Source organism: Nymphaea colorata, chromosome 13, assembly GCF_008831285.2.
Source record: "Nymphaea colorata isolate Beijing-Zhang1983 chromosome 13, ASM883128v2, whole genome shotgun sequence".
Lineage (NCBI taxonomy): Eukaryota > Viridiplantae > Streptophyta > Magnoliopsida > Nymphaeales > Nymphaeaceae > Nymphaea > Nymphaea colorata.
This window is the reverse complement of record NC_045150.1, coordinates 16,819,182-16,839,663: the sequence shown is the minus strand read 5'-3', so window position 1 is coordinate 16,839,663 and position 20,482 is coordinate 16,819,182. Positions and strand designations below refer to the sequence as shown.

The following is a 20,482-nucleotide window of genomic DNA, read 5'->3' as shown; positions in this document are numbered from 1 at the left end:
AACAAATTTACCGAACAATCACAAGTGCCCCAAATGCTTTGATGAGAGAGAGAGAGAGAGAGAGAAAGAACGAGAGTCTTCAAAGAAAAACAAACTTTTCCTAAATAAAGAGTGGCCGCGTTAAAGTAGTACATTTGCTGTAGCAAGCAAGGGGGCCGCTGAAAATCCAAAACACGAACTGAGGTGTGCTGTTGATAAAGGGTCGGTCCTCTTTAAGTGTACGAATTGATCCCTCAAATGGAAAAAGAGAAAAAAAAAAGATTGTAGAGGGAATGATTCCTTTGTGAAGTTGATATGGCAAAGATTTGTCCCCAAAATATTTAAGTACCCATCGGCATAGGCCTCAATCATCCGGGCATCTTACCCAATAGACTTCCACTTTCAATAATATTGTATTATGTAAAACTTGAAGTTTATTTTTGCCGAAAACAGAGTTCTTTACACAAAGCACTCGCAAAGCGTAGGCCTTTGCTCAGGGCGTGACGTGATGGTCAAACTTTCCAAGAAGGCACGACCAAGGTGACAGTGACCGCGAATCACTTCTGTGGCATGCTTTTGCTCATGTGGCAACCGATTCATAATGAAATGCATGGTTAATTTCATAAAACTAAGCTATTAAATCAAAACTTAAGACCTACACATAAGTTCCTCATTTTACCTTTTTTGTGTGGAGAAAATGTCTGATTTAAGACGAGAGGAAGGTTACCCCAGTCTTGATGTTGTTGCTATACTTCATGACCTGTATTTGATGCTCACTTCTTGGATTGCAATTTTTGACTTACTGTCATAAAAGGATAGAAGGCCTAACCTCCAACGGAAGGAGGGTCTGATCTTAGATCCATGGATCTCATATCCTAAGGATCTTAATCAAAGTAGATTGAGGGTAATCAAATGTCCCCATTTGGAAGATAAATATAATATAATTTCTGAGCCCAAAAGACGATAAAGGCTTCCCAATTCTTATAGTTAAAGTTCCTTGCCAAAAACTAAAACCGGTTCTTCTTCTATATAACTGCATGAGCCTCCTATCACAATTGTAGTGCATGTTTATATTTAAGTAGGTTTCTGTGTTAATGCTTAAGAATATCAATAGATGCGATATCCTACTGAACCGCATAAAAAATCGAATATGAAAAAGAAAATGATATTCGATAGACTTTGAAGGGGATTTGGATATAAGATATGAAATCTGATTGAATTTAGATTTAAGTAAATATTGACCAGTTTCATATTTGAATTCGGATTTAACTGAATAGGCCGTTTAGGCGTTCCCGTAGCCTACCACATCGCTGGAGCTGAATCGTCTCAATTTCTAATGTTGATAGTACATGCCAAGAGATCCGAACCTGGAATAAGGATCAAGTGCAACAGCTCATCCATCGCCAACTTTTATGCAATTTATAGGTGCATCTCATTTATAAGCTTTTGAAGAAAATGGCAGGTTTATTGATGACAACAAAGTCCTCCTTACTCAATGACCTAACACCTTGTGTTGCTAAATTGGAAAAAGAAAATGTATCTTATTAAAGAATTTTTCATTTTCAGGCTTACCTCTGGACTATATTTCCCAATTTTTTTTTTTTTTTTTTACAATTTCCTTGAAAAAACAATACTCTACAAAGAAACTGTCAAATAAAGACTTCAAATTAATGAAGTTTTGTTAATTTGGAGAAATAGAAAACGTTTACTGCAATTTCCAATATTACCCTAGATTACATTCTTATCCTATTAGCTCACGTTTTTTGTTTTTTTTTTTTTTAGGTTAAATAAATATCCATCCAAGCCCTTATCTGAAATTATCAAATGAAAACTTTGTCTTTTGCAGTCAAAATCACAGAGATAGGCCCTTTGTCAAAATTATAGGCCAAAAAAAGAGGCTCTGAAATGGATTTTTTCTTTTTACTACTTGCTAAGGAGGACTGTACCTGCCGGAGGTCCATCAGAATATTGCTAACGATTGGTGTCCGCCACGATATAGGATTACTGCTGTAACCCTCTTCATTAAAATGGAGGCGATCTACTTTGATGATGGTGAAACCAATACTCATCAATTTTTATTTCATTACACATAAGAATTCAGTTCTTCATTATTTTCAATTTGCAGCAAAATGACACATGCTTGACGCATTTAACTCGAAAGATTTATTCACGTACATGAAAATGGCAAATGAAGCAACAGTACGAAATGAAAGCGAGAAAACCATTGCTTTAAGAAGAATTTACATGACAACATACATGAAGTAAACTAAGAGCAAGAAAACCAATTTAAGAGAGTAAGCCCACCCTCCGCTAATTATCTGTGAAACAACATTGTTTTCCACCAACCTGGATCATGTTTGAAATGGCTTTCATGATGATTGGCCCAAGCATGCATGCATCAGGAGGGTTTAAGCCTCTCGCCAAACATATAAAACAGACAATGGAAATATCTATGCATAAGTGTATCTATACACACAAATTTTTGCACAGACACTCGCAAAATGCGGGAGCAGCGGTTCAGTGACTGAAGAAAATGCATAAGAATCTGCATGTCAAGGTTATGTCAAGCTGTTAAGAAATGTGCAACAGCTTTCTCCATATCATTATCATACTTTGCCAGAACTTCAGCAACCGTATTTGCTGCGAACCCCATTTCCCGTAGGCGATTATATGACATGACAAATTCGCGAACCTACAGGGAAAAAGGTCAAGTTTTCATTTGTCCAAATTTTTTTTCCCTAAATGGTGATTCACTACTCCAGATTGGTAGATAAATACACTACAAGGTTTCCACTCATCACCGGCGCCTAAAAAGTTGTCAATAAGGGGATAACATCAGTAAACTTTTTATTGACACACGCTTGTGGCCTAGGGGAAAAAAAAGCCACCGGAGGTCATGCAAGCCAATACTTTACTGGTGAAATGTGCATGCATTAGTGAGGAGGCATACCTTCACTGGACATCTAGATAGCAAAGGACACTCACCTTGGTTGGATTGTCACCATAATTTTTCACAGCCAAGGTAACAGCTTCTGGGCTCAGTCCTAAAGCAACATATTTGCTCACCAATGGATCTTGGGGAATGGAGAAACTCTGCATACATTCCAGGAGCTGATTTAGAACATTTTTCAGGAATAAACAACTTATTTCAGTCACTTGCGTTCATAAAATTCATCAGACTACTCGAGTGAAGTCAATTCAAGATCAAATGCATGGTCAAATAAACAAAGTGCTAAGTATGTAGGCCCCAGGCATTTTCCACCTTTCCTCAATGTCAAAGAGCAGTGTGTAGTTTTCTATCCAAAGAAAAAGAGAGGTGCCCTACAGAAAGATGGAACTGACTAGTTGCAAGAGTTGTTTAAATGCAACTCCTTCTGCGGTTAGCATAATATCTGTGGTGCAGCTACAGCATGCTGGAAGGTCACAAAAACACCACAAGACCTGTGTACAAAATTAGGCACCCTGGCCCACCCTGTCAAGGCCAGCAGGAACGTATGGTGTTAAACTGGGGGTGTGGAAATATGCAGTCCCGTCTTCCTAAAATGTAACCTGCCCTAGTACAGAAAGACATGAGGCAAATCAAGCTTAAGCATCAAAAAAAAGTTGAGAGACTTGTCAAGAAATGTAAAATCATCGCAATGTTTAAATAAACTGAAATTATAAGATGCTATAATGAAAGGATAAAATGTTAAGAATAAAATAAAGGTACAAAATGAGATGTGAAAAAAGCCAAGGCCCTAATTTGTCAAAATTGGAAGTCAGATACAGGTAGCTGAAGGCCTTAACAGACTAGTTAGGACCTATGTCACACGGGAGGAGTACCCGCACGGTACGGGTATGGGTACGGCCCTGGTTGCGGCAAAGGTGCGGTCAATGCAACACCGGGTATGGTCAACGTACCCAGGATCATTTTTGTCCATTTTCGGACTCGGTCAACTTTGGCCGAGTCCAAAGTTGTCCAGCTTTTGAGTTGAAAATTAAAAATTCCCCTCTTTTCTGTTTCCTTTTTCACTCTAATCCTTTCTTGTACATAGTTCCTCACAACTTTTCATTTAAAATCTTCCATACAATGTTTCGAAAATCGATCCCTTCTCTATAACTTGACTCTTTGATAATAGTGTGAGCCATAACCATAGCAATGTCAATATATCTTAAAAGGGTGACCTGTTGCTCATTCTAATTTTGATGAGGAGACGGAGAATCAAGAAAGCTGATATATTTGTATGTTAATTACTTCCATACTGTGTTTTGGATCATGATTTATGAATATGCTATTCATTTTGAAATTTTTTTGACACACACACACACACATATATATATATATATATGTATATATATATATATATATATGTGTGTGTGTGTGTGTACGGCCGTACCCGTACCTATGTGACATAGGTTAAGACTAGTGTGGCTGACTAGAAAATCAATAAAGAGGTCCAAAATGGAACATTGAAAGTGATAAAATCATAAAAGTAAGAATTGACAAAATATCATTATGAGTCAAGCAAACCACATAGTTCCCCTCATGTAACATTTCCACAATGCTACTGTAAGCTAAGTATCTAACTTACTTATACATATGCAGAAACATATATATCTCCATATGTATAAGTAAATTAAAAGCCTAAAGTGGGATAAGAGGAAAAAAAGCTCATGCTGATTTGGGCCAGAACGAGAGTTATATGTACAAAAAACACTCAAAATAAGGAGAACCAAAACATGGTGCAGATTCTCACCTCAACAGGGAAGAAGGTAGAATTGTCCATGCAATTTGGAAAGGTGATGAAAAGGGCAACCTTAGACATGAAGTATTAAGAGCAGGCGGAGGTCATGACAGGACCGAGATGCAATTACTGTTGAAATGGCTCGGATCCACCAACGAGAACAATGAGAGGAAGGGAGTTGTATCCAATAACAAGGCATGGACAAGAAGGCTTAACTGGATGCTAACAGGCTATAAAGACAGACCCCAAGAATGGAGAATATTAGGGATTACAGTGATCTTGTATATGTTTCAGAAACGCCTCCATCACTTAATGCAGGCCTGTTGATGTGCAGATAAGGGGTTTATGAGACACAGGCGGATAGTTGAGCTTGCTTCCCTCTTGGCCTTGTTGGTGGCCAAAGCAGGGAGTGATTATTTTGGCATTAGCGTTTCTGCTAGTTTTGGTCGTTGTGCTGGTATTGCATCTGTGTTTCAGTTGTTTGCTTTTCTAATCTTCAAAGGGTCCGGCTTAGAGTGGGTTTGATGTTTTTGCATCCCTTCTTGTTCGTATTTTTGTTGTAAATACCATCATTTTTCTTGAGAAAGGACAGGAGCCTGCCTCCCAGCAACTTACCATTAAAAGTAAATTAGCTCTGTTGGTAGAGAGAGGGAGAGAGAAAATCCTAATCTTAAAAAAGGGAAGAATATGACATGACAGACTTTAATCCCAATAAATTAAATACACGGCCCTGAAAACCCACTTCAGTGCTTGGATACTGTTAGAATATGTTGTTGTGGGAACCGGGTCCATATCTGGACCCGGTTCTATGGGGCGCGGGTACCGAGGGGGCTCGGTACCCTAGGCGGCTTCTCCTCTCTCCCTCTTTATATTGTCACTTATGTTTAAGTGTTGAGTGTGTGAAATATAATTTTCTCTCTCCTAGGGTTGCGGTGAGCCCCTAGGTCAGAGCTTCCCCGTGGTTTTTCACCTCTTTCTGAGGTTTTCCACGTATATTGTGTGTTCGTTCTCTACTCTCTCTTTGTGGTTCGTGTTTCTACATGGTATCAGAGCCAGCGAAGTTGGAGAAGCGTTTTTTTTCCGAGGATCTTCAAGTTTTTTCATCGCCCGACGCCGTTGAAGTTCCGGCGCCGCTGCTGCCCCTGTGACGTCGCCCTGTTCTGCCGCCGCCGTCCTCTGTTCCGCCGTCCACTGTTGCGCCTCCGCAGCTCTCCGTTCGGCCCGTTCTTGGTCTCTGCCACCGTGGGTGGCCTCTGTGTTGCGCCGTCGCCTGCCTTCCGTCGCCGCTGCCTCATTCCCGCCGCTGTCGCCGCTGCCTCATTCCCGCCGCTGTCGTCGCTGCCTCATTCCCGTCGCCGCTGCCTCATTCCCGCCGCTGTGCCTCTTGTCGCTGTGTGCTTGTTTGTGATGGCAGAAGCGATGGGGACTCAAAAAGATGCCGTTCTTGACGCGGGCAGCGCCTCCAAGACTGAGAATGTGCCGATCCAGGTCACCTCCATCCGTCTGACCAAGGACAATTACCTATCTTGGTCTGCCGCTCTCGAGATTGGGATTACTAGCTGTAGAAATACGAGCAAGAAGAAGACGAAGAGAAACAATGATCACGATGTAACGTGGAAAACCCTCAACACGAGGGAGAAAAAACCACGAATGAGGAGGAGTTGGTGCCCACTAGCAGCCAGACTCTCTCTCTCTTAAGATTATCATTAACTCTTAAGGATTAGGGTTACATGACTTAAGTAGAGCCCAAAACGGTCTACAAGGCGGGTCGGGTATGGATCCGGACCCGAAACCCACAATCTATCAACACTCCCCCTCAAGTTGGGCGTACATATCAAACATGCCCAACTTGGATACATTCCTCTCAAATGAAGCTGAAGGAAGAGCTTTCGTCAGAACATCAGCAGTTTGGTCTTCAGACTTCATGTAAGGTAAGATCAACTCTTTCGCATCAATCCTTTCCCGAATGAAGTGACGATCAATTTCAACATGTTTTGTTCTGTCGTGAAGTACAGGATTGTTGGCTAAGTTGATTGCAGACTTGTTATCACAATACATCTTCATAGGTCCTTCAATCTCTATTCCAATGTCAGTCAACAATATCTTCAACCATAATAACTCTGACACTCCCATAGCAACTGCCCTATATTCTGCCTCTGCACTGGATCTAGAGCAAACATCCTGCCTCTTGCTCCTCCATACAACAAGGTTTCCTCCCAAGTAGACACAGTACCCTGTAGTGGATCGTCTGGTATCACCACAACCTGCCCAATCCGCATCAGAATAGCCCTCGATTTCCACAGTCTCTTGTTTCACATACAGGAGTCCCTTACCAGGATTTTTCTTCAGGTAGCATAGCACTCTGTCCACAGCCTTCAGATGTGCATCGGTTGGCGCATGCATGAATTAGCTCAAAACATTCACCGCAAAGGTGATATCAGGTCTCGTGAGGGTAAGATAAATTAGCTTCCCAACCAAACGTTGATATCTTCCCTTGTCTTCTTCACAGAGAGGCTCTCCATCTCTAAGACTCAACTTGTGCCCAGTGTCAAAAGGGGTAGGAGTAGGTCTACATCCCAATTTACCAGTTTCTTCCAGCAGGTCTAATGTATATTTCCTTTGGTTTAGTACAAGACCAGTACTAGACCTAGCAACCTCCATACCAAGAAAATACCTTAGTTTGCCAAGATCTTTGAGGTCGAATTCTGTAGCCAGTAACCCTTTTAACTTGATAATCTCCTCCTCATCATCTCCAGTAACAATCATGTCATCTACGTAGACGAGCAGGAGAGTAACCTTGCTCTCCTTCTTCTTCACAAACAGAGTGTGATCCCCATTTCCTTGTTTGTATCCATGACGTATCATCACTCTTCTCAGTCGTTCAAACCACGCTCTGGGCGATTGCTTAAGGCCATACAATGCCTTTTTCAGCTTACAACACATTTCTGGTTCTTCATATCCTGGAGGCATATGCATATATACTTCTTCTTCGAGGTCACCATTGAGGAATGCATTCTTAACATCCAGTTGATACATCTTCCACTCCTTCATCACAGCTAGGGATATAACCACCCTCAAAGTCTTCATTTTCGCAACAGGAGCAAAGGTTTCCAAGTAATCAATTCCATATTTCTGGCTAAACCCCTTGGCCACAAGTCGAGCTTTATATCTTTCAACACTCCCATCTGGTTTGTACTTGATGGTATACACCCATTTGGATCCAACTAGGTGAGCGGCTTCAGGAATCTTCACCACTTCCCATGTCAAGTTTCTTCTTAGGGCATCTATTTCTTCTTTCATTGCATCAGCCCACTTGGAGTCACTTTGAGCTTCAGCGACAGTCCTGGGAATCACAGCCAAAGAAAGAGTAGAAACAAAGCACTTGTAATCTTTCCCAAGTCTGGAATAAGAAACAAAATTACCAATGGGGTGTTGAGTACATGACCTGACACCCTTTCTCAGGGCAATGGGAAGATCGTCATTCTTCTTTTCAACCTCATCATGGGTCTCCACGGTCTCCTCGGTAGGACTTGGTTCATCCAGGGAAGGAGTGGCATTGGGATTGGAAGTAGATCTAGCATCACAAGTCATCACCTCTGTCCGAGTACCTCGTCTAGAGTAGAACTGTCCAAACGACTGAGGGCCTTCCTTCTCAATGCTATTGTCACCCCTTTCCTCCTTCTCAGGCACATCAACAGTATTAAGTGATTCTGTTTTCTTGTAGTCCAAAAAATCTATAAACTGAAGTTCCTGTCTCTGAGAATACTCTTCCCTGCCCACAGACTGCTCCCCCTGAAGAGGATTCGCACCAAAGTAAGAGGCATGTTCCAAGAAGGTAACATCCCTCGTAACATAAGCTCGACCAGTAATAGGATCAATACATTTGTATCCTTTTTGCGTATGGGAGTATCCAACAAAGACACCTTTGATAGACCTAGGATCAAGTTTCTTGACATTTGGACTGTGATCATGGATAAAACATACACAACCAAAAACACGAGGAGGAAGAGGAAATGGTGGACGACTGCCAGGAAGCAACGAGTGGGGAGTCCTACCATTCAAAACACGACTGGGCATGCGGTTAATAAGATAGGCACTAGTAAGAACTGCATCACCCCAATAGTGTTTAGGAAGATTTCTCTGAAACAAAAGAGCCCTGGTGACATTAAGAAGTTGACGATTTTTCCTTTCAGCTACCCCATTTTGAGGGGGGGTGTAACTACAGGATGTCTCGTGAACAATCCCCCGTTGTCTAAGAAACTCCTCAACAGGCCGACACATGTACTCACGGGCATTATCGGACCTGAAAGTTTTAACATTCGCACCATACTGGGTATGCACAAGAAGAATAAATGTCTCGATGATTCGAGGAACCTCGCTGCGGTCTTTTAACAAGTATATAAATGTAGCACGAGAGAAATCATCAATGAAAGTGATAAAATACTGGAAACCTTGACGGGTATGAATGCCCGAAGGTCCCCATACATCAGAGTGAATCAGAGAAAAAGTTTCATTACCACAACTAGAAGAAAGAGGGTACGAAGCCCTCACATGTTTGGCAAACTGACAAACATCACAAGAAATGGAAGACACATCAAAGGAGGAACACAAGTCTGGAAACAAATGTTTCAAAATCCCAAAAGGTAAATGCCCAAAACGTTCATGCCAGTACATAAAAGACTGAAGACAATCTTCTCTTCTCTTATCTGTCTTGCGGATCGCTGTCAACAGAGCAGTAGCCACACGTATGGGAAGACGATATAATCCATCAGAAGCTAAACCAATCCCAATCCTCTTCCCTGTCACCAAGTCCTGCAAAACACAACGATCGGCAGAGAATATAAGTTCACAATTCAATTCTTTAGTAAGTCTACTGACTGATAAGAGATTTAAAGGAAACTGGGGAACATGTAAAGCGCCCTGCACATGAAATTTGTCCAACAAGGACAGAGTGCCTTCGCCTGCCACACAGGTAGAGGAACCATCTGCAAGAGAAACACGTTCCCTTCCCGAGGACAACTTATACTCATGAAACAATTTTGGATTACCTGTCATGTGATGAGTAGCACCACTATCGGCAATCCATTCCCCCACAGAAGAGTTACCTTGATTGCCAATAGCTGCAAGAGCATGATTAGCTGTAGTTCCCTCTGAGGTCTCAGTCTTGTTGACATCGAGCCTGCCCAAATAAGCCCTTAGTTCACGAAGCTGGTCAGCAGAAATGGAGACTTTTTCTCCACTGGAGGCTTGCACCTTAGACACGGGCGTTCTCCCAGTCAAAGATCTCCCTCTGTTCCCCTTCTTTTCTGGATGAAGATCCCAGCAATAATCCACAGTGTGACCTGTCTTCTTGCAGTGAGTGCACCGGCGAAGAGACCTAGATGGGCCGCCAGGACCACGACTCACGAGAGCAGATCTCTCGTTATAGGGCACAAGTTCCCTCTTCCCTTCTTTTGTAACAAGCCTTCTCTGTTCTTCCGCTTCAACACAGGAGTACACATCTTCAATACTGGACACCTCCCCTGAATTCAAAATTTAGCTTCGAACACCTTCAAACTCATCATTTAAACCTGCTAAAAATAGGAACACCCTGTTTTCCCATTCATGAGCAACATAGAGCGCCTGATCATGGGGACAATGCCAAGGAATATCAGAATGATAGTCAAGCTCTTCCCACTTGGCTTTCAAAGCCCCATAGTACTCTGCAACAGACGAGGTCCCTTGTCGAATGCCATAGACTGTCTTCATTACTTGGTAAGTACGAATTGCGGTCTTCTTTTGGCCATACATTTGCTCGAGGACCACCCACATGTCTCTAGCAGTCTTCTTCCGAAGGATAAGGGGCTGAATATCGGCGGAAACGGAATTGACAATCCAAGTTTTCACTTGATTATCCTCAAGAAACCAAGTATGCCACACATCACTTGTTCTTGCTGGTTCGGGGTTGCTCCCATCAATATAGGCCATGCGACCACGGCCAGCAATCCCCATGGTCATAGCAGGCGACCACGAGAAATAATTATCCTTGGTGAGGCGAAGAGTGATGACCTGCATGGGAACATTCTCAGTTCTAAAAGCCCCTATTTCAGTGGGATTGGTGTTGACGGTTGACGAGGAAGAGGCTGCCATAATCACAGACCAGTCTAGCTACGGGTGAAGCCCAGTAGGCAGCAAGGGCAGCAGGGAGCAACAGCACAATACAACACCAAAAAAGGCAGAGAGCAGGCAACGGACAAAACGGAGAACGCCTAAACCTCACCGGCAGAAGAGACAACAACAGAGAGGCAGCGCCGGAGAAAAAACGAAGCAGAACGGCGCGGCGCTGGGCGGAAACAGACCGCCGGAACCAGGCAGAGCGGCGCACCGGCGGAAGCAGACCGCCGGAAAAAGACACGGCGGTGGGCGATGCGTCGGATGACAGAGAGGAACGCCGCTGGACAGAGCGTCGCTGGGCAGGCCGACGCTGGGCGGAAGCGACTGAACAGGAACGACGCTGATCAGGGCGTCGCTGGGCTGGTCGTCGCTAGGCGGAGACGGCGGAATCCTGAGCGGCGCTGGGCGGAGACGGCGGCGGGGCGACAGACGAAGCTCAGGCGTCGGGCACGGACGTCAGACACGGGCGTTGGGCACGGACGTCAGGCACGGGCGTCGGGCGTCGGGCACAAGCGTCGGGCAAGGGCGTCGGGCGAAGCTCGGGCACGAGCGTCGGGCACGGGCGATGAACAGTGCCGGGCGAGTCAATGAACAGTGCCGGGCGAATCCTCCTCCAACACAGGCAAAAGACAAACCAGAAACGCCGGAACTTCACGGCTCTGATACCATGTAGAAATACGAGCAAGAAGAAGACGAAGAGAAACAATGATCACGATGTAACGTGGAAAACCCTCAACACGAGGGAGAAAAAACCACGAATGAGGAGGAGTTGGTGCCCACTAGCAGCCAGACTCTCTCTCTCTTAAGATTATCATTAACTCTTAAGGATTAGGGTTACATGACTTAAGTAGAGCCCAAAACGGGCTACAAGGCGGGTCGGGTATGGATCCGGACCCGAAACCCACAATCTATCAACACTAGCCGTGGGCGTCTCTCTTACATCACTGGCGACAAACCTGCGCCCATCAAATCTGATCCTCAATGGGCGACGTGGGCGTTGGAGGACAGCCAAGTGAAGGTGTGGATTATCAGCTCCGTGTCCTCCGATATCCAGCCCCTCATTCTGCGGAAGCCGACCTCTTTTGATATGTGGACTGTGCATGCAAAGATGTATGGTCGCAAGAAGAGACATCTGCGCACCTATCAGATTAAACGCAGTATTTACTCCTTGACACAGGGTGATTTGTCTGTTGCTGCCTTCTATGCTGCCCTGAAGACCAAATGGGAGGAGCTAGATTATCATGTGACTGATGAGTGGAAGTGCGGTTCAGATCATTCCCTCTACTGGGAAAAGGAATGGATGGACCGTACGTTTCTGTTTCTGGGAGGCCTGCGGGATGAATTTGAGTCTATTCGTAGCCAGATTCTTAATGGTGATGAGATTCCGGGGATAGAGGAAGTATATGCTCGTGTTGAGTCTGAAGAACAACGTCGCCAGGTGATGCATCTTGACACCGGTCATGGCCCTTCTGCCTTTGTCAGCCGTGCCTCAGGGACTGGGCAGCGTCCTGCCCGGCATTGCACTCATTGCAACAAGTTGGGGCATTCGGTGGATTTCTGTTGGGATCTTCATCCCGAAAAGAGACTGGTCAGAGGTCGTCCTCCCTCTGGCAAGCGTAGCCCTTCTGTGTCTGATTCCAGTCAGAGCAATTCTTCTAGTGGTGCAAAGTCCAAGCTGTCCCCTGCTCAACTCAAGGAGCTACAGGCGTACATCAGCCGCCTATCTACTACCCCTGAGGAGTCCTCCACGTTTGAAGGGACTCAGCTAGCCCAAGCCTTCGTTGCCTCGACTGATCAAGGTAACCCTTCTCTTGGTGATTGGATTGTTGATAGTGGAGCCACTCACCACATGACAGGGGACTCTAAACTCTTTCAAGAATATCAACTTTCCTCTGGCAAGCAACGCGTGTCTATGGCAGATGGGTCTTCTATTTCTGTGGCTGGGAAAGGGAGCTTGTCCTTGTTGAACAACTACCGTCTCCACAATGCCCTGCATGTTCCAAATATTCCTGTGAACTTACTCTCTGTCAGCAGTATTACTAAAGAATTAAACTGTAATCTGATTTTCTCTGCTGATCACTGTTCCCTGCAGGACTTGGTGACGGGGAAGAAGATTGGGATTGGTTCGGTTACTGATGGGCTTTACAGGCTGTCGGTACAAGTTGCTTCAGCGTTGATTTCTGCCACGAGTGGTCACTTGTTTGGTGTGAACGATAGATCTACTGTTCTGCGATGGCATGAGCGTCTTGGACATCTCCCCTTCCAGTTAATAAAGAAGTTGTTTCCTCATTTGTTTGCTTCTGTCTCCATTGACTCCTTCGCTTGTGAAGTCTGTCAATTGGCTAAACATGTCAGGGCTTCGTACCCTATTTCATTGAATAAAACCACTCATCCGTTTGCCTTAGTTCATTCCGATGTTTGGGGTCCTTCTGGAGTACCCACGTGTGGTGGTTGTCACTATTTTTTGACGCTTATTGATGATTACTCTAGATGTACGTTCGTGTACTTGTTGCGAGAACGTAGTGAGGTTCCAGCAGTTGTGAAAAACTTTGTTGCCTTTGTCGAGACTCAATTCCATACTACTGTTCAAGCTTTCCGTACGGATAATGCAAGGGAATATGTCTCCCAATCCCTTGATGAATTCTTGAAAGGCAAGGGTATTGTTCATGAAACCTCCTGTAGTTATACCCCTCCTCAAAATGGTATAGCTGAACGTAAAAATCGTCATCTATTGAATGTTACCCGGGCCATTATGTTCCAACGTCATGTCCCGAAGCGGTATTGGGGTGATGCACTTCTCACTAGTGCACATCTCATTAACCGTATGCCTACTAGGGTGTTGGATGGTCAGTCTCCTTATTCTACCCTGTGGCCCACTCAGAATCCGTGGCCTCTTACTCCTCGTGTCTTTGGGTGCAGTTGTTTTGTGCATAATCATAGCCCTACTCTCAAAAAACTTGACCCCCGGTCTATTAAAGGAGTTTTCTTGGGGTACTCTTCCACTCAGAAGGGGTATAAATGTGTGGATCCCACTACTTCCAAAGTGTATGTTTCGAGGGATGTCACATTTCATGAACATGAGTCGTATTTTCCGGTGAATCCTCTTCAGGGGGAGTGTCTTGGGAACAAAGGGGAAGAGTATTCCTCTGATCAGCTGATTCAGTTTATGGAGTTTTTGGATTACAAGGTTAGTCCCAGTGCGATTGACACGGTCACGGTCAGTAATGAGAAGGGCAGTCATATGGAAGGGGTCACGGTGGATGCTCAGCCCACTGTTGCCCGGGATCACTTGTTTGGCCAGTTTGGCCAGGTTTATGTCAGAAAGGAGAAAGCTACAGTGGAAGATGTTGGTGATGAGGATAGAACCAATCCCAATCCTGTGATCTCCCCGGATGACCCAAGTCCATCGAATGAAGAGCTCCCCATTGCTTTGCGCAAAGGCACCAGGTCATGTACCTCTCACCCTATTCAGAGATTTGTTTCTTATGCTAAGCTCAGTACAAATTACAAATGTTTTATCACAACCTTATCCAAAGTTGTTATTCCCAGGTCAGTGGATGATGTTAAGGATGATCCCAAGTGGTTACATGCTATGACGGAGGAGATGGGTGCGTTAGCTAAGAACAAAACATGGGAAGTTGTTGATATCCCTAAAGGGACACACTTAGTTGGCTCTAAGTGGGTTTACAACGTGAAGTACAAACCTGATGGCACTGTAGATCGATATAAAGCTCGTCTGGTTGCAAAGGGGTTCAGCCAGAAGTATGGGATCGACTATCTTGAGACCTTTGCCCCTGTTGCTAAGTTGAAGATCGTGAGGGTTATTCTTGCTCTTGCTGTGCACAGGAAGTGGCGCATGGACCAGCTTGATGTTAAAAATGCGTTCTTGAACGGCCATCTGGAGGAAGAAGTCTATATGAGCATGCCTCCCAGGTATGTTCAAGAGGGAAAATGTTGTCACCTCAAGAAAGCTTTGTATGGCTTGAAGCAGTCGCCTAGAGCTTGGTTTGAGAGACTAAGGATCGTTATGAAGTCTACTGGGTACAAGCAAGGAAATGGAGATCATACCCTGTTCATAAAGCAGAGAGATGGTCTGATGAGTCTTCTCTTTGTCTACGTTGATGATATGATTGTCACTGGCAGTGATGAAGAAGAAAACAGAAAGATGAAGGAGAGATTAACTAAAGAATTCGACCTCAAGGATCTGGGTAAGCTGAGATACTTTCTGGGGATAGAGATTGCTCGATCAGAGACAAGGCTGGTTATGAATCAAAGGAAGTACACTCTTGACTTACTAAAGGAGACAGGTAAACTTGGTTGTAGGCCCTATCTTACTCCTATGGAGTCGGGGACTAAGATAAGTATCAAGACGGGCACTATTCTGGATGAGGAAGGAAAAGGGCGATATCAGAGGCTAGTCGGTAAGCTTATCTATCTTACTCTAACTCGCCCTGATATCACGTATGCGGTAAATGTGCTAAGACAATTTATGCATGCTCCCACGGATTGTCACTGGAAGAGTGCAGAAAGAGTGTTGGGATATCTAAAGAATGACCCAGGAAAAGGACTGTTGTATACTCGACAAGACAAACTTACTATTGAGGGCTACTCAGATGCAGATTGGGCAGGTTGCACTGACACAAGGAGGTCCACTACAGGGTATTGTATCTTTCTTGGAGGTAACCTAGTTGTTTGGAGAAGTAAGAGGCAAGAAGTATGTTCGAGGTCTAGTGCTGAGGCTGAGTACAGGGCTGTTGCAATGGGGGTTACAGAGATGCTGTGGCTGAAGATTCTTTTGACTGATATCGGTGTGGAACTGGGAGATAAAATGAAGATGTACTGTGACAACAAGTCTGCGATTAATCTTGCCAATAATCCAGTTCTCCATGACAGGACCAAACATGTGGAGATTGACCGTCATTTTATCCGGGAACGCATTGACTCAAAGGAGCTGATTCTGCCATATATGAAGTCTGAAGATCAAATTGCAGACGTCCTAACTAAAGGGCTTTGTACTTCTTCATTCGAAAAGAATGTTAGCAAGCTTGGCATGTTTGACATGTATGCCAAGCTTGAGGGGGAGTGTTAGAATATGTTGTTGTGGGAACCGGGTCCATATCTGGACCCAGTTCTATGGGGCGCGGGTACCGAGGGGGGCTCAGTACCCTAGGCGGCTTCTCCTCTCTCCCTCTTTATATTGTCACTTATGTTTAAGTGTTGAGTGTGTGAAATATAATTTTCTCTCTCCTAGGGTTGCGGTGAGCCCCTAGGTCAGAGCTTCCCCGTGGTTTTTCACCTCTTTCTGAGGTTTTCCACGTATATTGTGTGTTCGTTCTCTACTCTCTCTTTGTGGTTCGTGTTTCTACAGATACCAAAATGACTGAAACAACCAAGAGACAAGAAAAGTGACAACACCCCCCATAAGGACAAAAGTTCCGAAGGTAAAAGTTATCTTTACCAAAAGGTAAAACACCCTCATTCAGGCAGGTGGTGGCTTGTGAGGGGCAACCATTGAGTTTGATAGTCGACATCCGTGTTCTAGACTCTTATTACAGGTCTTTCCTTTTAACTTACTAAAACTGTCCTACTTAAAAGGTTAAAAAACTAAAACTACTGACCAAGTGTAAAGCATATAAGCCCAAATTACTCGCCAATCCATCAGCAAATTAGTCCTCAGCGACTTAGTTGACCTGGTCGGTGGACTAGTAGACTAGGTCCTAGTGAACTTGAGACCAAGGCCAAGTTGCAAGACCACTCCGTAGGCTGATTGGTTGATTGTCAAGCAGACAAAATGTTAGTTTAGCAACAAGCCAAGGACATTGCAAAAGTATTCCTTGTTAGATACGTCTAAGGGTGGGCAACGGGGACGGGTACCAGATGGGTAGTTTGGGTACCGGCCCACGATGCTTGGGCTGGTTATTTGACAATTCGGCTTGGTATTTATATAACTCGTTTGTTCATATTTTTTATTTTGTCATCTCTCTCTCTCTCTATCTATCTTCATCGGCATGATGCTTAGGAACTCTTGGCGCATCACCAGAGCCTCTCTTAGAAACTCTTCTTGTCGCGCTGATGGCACCCCTAGAAACTTTTGGCACATTGCGAAGGGTGTGTCAGATATTAAAATATAAAATGTTAAGGGTTCCAAATAAGGATGGACATCAAATTGGATACAAGATGGGCAGGTTGACGATCGGGCCCAGTCCGATAACTAAGCGGGCCGGGCATGGGCCCCCGGCAAGGGCTTTGTGCCAGCCTGAACCCGGCTTTGTCGAGATCGGCCGGTCCCAATGTCCAGCCTTAGATACAAAGCAGAATCCTGGGCAACCATTTATAAGAATATGCATAAAGAAGTATATCTGAAGAGGATTAATCAGGCACCAAGATACATTTTATGTTCAAATGAGATAACAAGAGTTCAGAACATTGCCAAAGTATATTCTGTCAGATACAAATGATAAAAGCAGAATCTTAGAAAAGTGCTTTCAAAACGTATGCACAAGAGAAAAAGAAACTAAAGAAGGTTGATCAGGTACTAAGACATGGTCCATATGTACACATTCTTGTTCTGATGAAGTATGCACAGGCATCTCACTTCTACTATTTACCAATAAGGCATCATCAAACATCAGTATTTACTTTCTCTCCTCTTCAGTCAGAACAACAAGTATAGATAAATACTAGTGCAGGGAAAGAAATCTTACTAGAGAACTAGTCTCTGGAGTCCTGGATGTTGGTTCATTTTCCACGACCATACTGCTCCAGTTCTGGCCATCTTTCTCTGCCTCTGCTAATATTTTTCTCTCCAAGTCAAAATCAAACTGAAACGTGCTCCTTGGGATTTCAGCCATTTGTGGTGACAATTCTGGCTGCCCAATCAGGAAATTCAATGTAATATGAGAAAAGACATGGACCAAAAATATTTGTAGACAAAACAAAAACCAGCCACAACATCCTTCATATGGTAATTTGTGATTCATCAAGGCAACTGAAAGCATTGTAGTGATGCCATGGAGGAGCACAGTGAATGACACTGGATAAATAAATGGCCAATAATGCTTTCAAGAATGCAGTTGGTTCCAAAATGCTGCATAATTCGAAAAAATGAAGATCAGATGAAAATTTTACTAGTGGTGATATTCGATATTCTGGCTTTATTGCAACCCTGATGCCCAATCCTGCTGAAAGAAGAGGGAATAAAATATTAGAACCATAGCAATTCACAATTATGGTCATCATCTGAGTGGTCAAGCTTGAATGCCTAAGGACAATTTTATGTCAAACTTAAAAATGAAAGCACATAAAAAATAACACACTAAGAATGCTATTCAATTGAACGCACTTGTTTCCCAATATCCTTAAAAAAACCCATGAAAAATTCCTATAAATTAATTCTGTAAAGAAATTTTATATGTGCATTTATGTCGAGAATCGAATCATGTCCAGTAATGATCAACAGCAACATAGAAACATAACTAGATGTATGATTTTAAATTGTAGAATCTCAAGTGTTAGATTTCAATCGTGACTTTTACTAATTATTTGAGATTCAAAAGGACTTCCATTTAACATGTTATAACTAATTTCTAAATCTGAATAAGGGCTAACAATAAACAAAGTTTTCACAGTGTAAAGAATATGAATTAGATAGCAGAAAAGTAAAAGAAGATATATCCCTAACCTAATACAAGCACCACAACAAGAACACTTGCAGAAGAAAAGGATGCAAACATCCAATAGATGGCCAAAAACAAGAAAAGCTAGATAAGCATCATGCCACAAGAGAAAACACAAAAAATAAAGAGGACAAAGATATCGTAGATGGCCAAAAAATAGAAGGTATCCAATTCTATAACAATCATTCAACAAAATGAACACAGAAAAGAAATTAACAATGAAGATGACAAACAAATAGGAAAAGGAAATGAGAAGTTCTTGATATTATGTTGCCCGATCAAAACACTCTAATTCTCCGTTCCTCAGTCCCCAGCATGCTTTTGTCTTAGGCTCTTAGCTTGTCTGGAATCATCTCAAGGAACTCCAGTGGTATATAATTCACCTACTATGTTCCTTGAAACTGCTTCGGAAAAATGAAAAAAAGAGGGTGGTATGTTCAACCACTGGTCTGGTATGACTTCAAGCAATGAAAGAAACAGAACGAGAGAAACCTCACATACTTTGACCACAAGCAGATAAAGACGCTTTTTTTATAAAGAGCAAGTAACAAAGTGGGGTTTTATATAGAATAAAAATGAGAAAAACTTTCAAGACTTTATTTGCTGATTGCAATGCACTTGCATAGACATAAACATAGACAAAGAAATGAAGATGCATAACAACTACTAACACTCCATCAATTTCAGGACTCTTCTATCCGCACTCACCTTTTGTTAGACACCTCTACTATCATCAATTTGGTACAGGTTTAATAATTAGCCGGAGATTGAAAAAAATACTCCTTCGTTGTACAAGTACATGCTATGCTATCTTATGCCGATAACAGACAGCACAAAATAACTACCCATCCTCCGTACTTGGAAGTGTCACATACTAACATCTTCTAGCTTACCTAATGACTCGGAGAATATTGAATGATTAACGATTTAGGTCGACATGTACAGTATCTCACACTCAAGAAAATCTTGTAAAGGAGTGGCAAAAGGAAAAGAATGATAACAGCATCCTAGAACAATATGATACAATCATCACCAGTTCTGTCACCAAACAGTAAAAATGATCAATACAATGAGAGGCAATCTAGAAACAAAGAAAATCACACGAAACAATCTCCCACGTGGATTATTATGTGGGACTTCAATGGGGAGAAGGAACATCTCTAGACAGAAATCCAAGCATATAAACTGATTATAAAGTAACACAAAAAGCCAGGACTATTCTCGTTTCTACTGCAACGATCAAGATTGTACTGCAAACTGCAAAACCAACTCCATCAACTTATCATGATACTAGGGAGTAACACGTAACAAATTAAGAGATGGCCAAGAGAAAAGGAAAAAAACGAAACTAAAATAAGTATATAAAAACCTTAAGAACAAACCCACGAATTGTGAAATCTTAATTCTATTTAAAATTAACAATAATGAACAAATTTCTCTAGGAGAAATCAACGGGTTTTCTCAACCCTCATATAGAATTAGGATGCGAGGACACCAACCTCATGCTTCATAAAAAAAATACCAAGAGATCAGCCACCAATCACAGAAAATTTTCGCGCAGACAGCAACAAATACCAAGAGATCAGCCACCAAATGCACAAAAACCAAATTCCTCACAAAAAAACAGATAGCCCACAAATACTCATCCACCACACAGCAAAAAACACAAGGGAAGAACACCAACGCACAAACAAAAGAAAAAGGACTTACATGGGGTTGCCGAAGAAACCGGGACGGGAGCAGGAACGGGAGGTGCCCGGCCAATAGGCGGGCCGGGATGCTGACCAATTCGCGGATAGAAAGATTGGGCAGGATGGCCGCCGCTAGGCGTGGCTCTGTAGGGATCATACGGAGGTCCATTCTTGCGGAAATCGTAAGCCATGGCTCCTGAAATCGAGAATGAACTCGATCGCTGCCTGAGATTGACTTCCCCCACTCGACTACCCACTT

General features: G+C 43.2%; 1 protein-coding gene across 1 annotated transcript; it reads right to left on the bottom strand.

Moving 5' to 3' along the window:
* Positions 1–2,542: 2,542 nt before the first annotated feature.
* LOC116266537 (uncharacterized) lies at positions 2,543–20,414 on the bottom strand. The gene is made up of 4 exons (XM_050081136.1): positions 20,262–20,414; positions 17,561–17,725; positions 2,965–3,072; positions 2,543–2,671 (listed from the first exon to the last, which is right to left on the bottom strand). Exons 1-4 carry the CDS (start codon positions 20,412–20,414, stop codon positions 2,543–2,545), a joined length of 555 nt encoding a protein of 184 aa, XP_049937093.1.
* Positions 20,415–20,482: the final 68 nt, after the last annotated feature.

Excerpts from the sequence above, each read along its gene's own strand:
- LOC116266537 (XM_050081136.1), bottom strand. The coding sequence starts at position 20,414 with ATGGCTTACGATTTCCGCAAGAATGGACCTCCGTATGATCCCTACAGA. Across the intron at positions 17,726-20,261 it reads CCGTTCCTGCTCCCGTCCCG|CCAGAATTGTCACCACAAAT; the intron begins GTTTCTTCGGCA and ends CTGATTGGGCAG. Across the intron at positions 2,672-2,964 it reads ATGGTGACAATCCAACCAAG|GTTCGCGAATTTGTCATGTC; the intron begins GTGAGTGTCCTT and ends TTTTCCCTGTAG.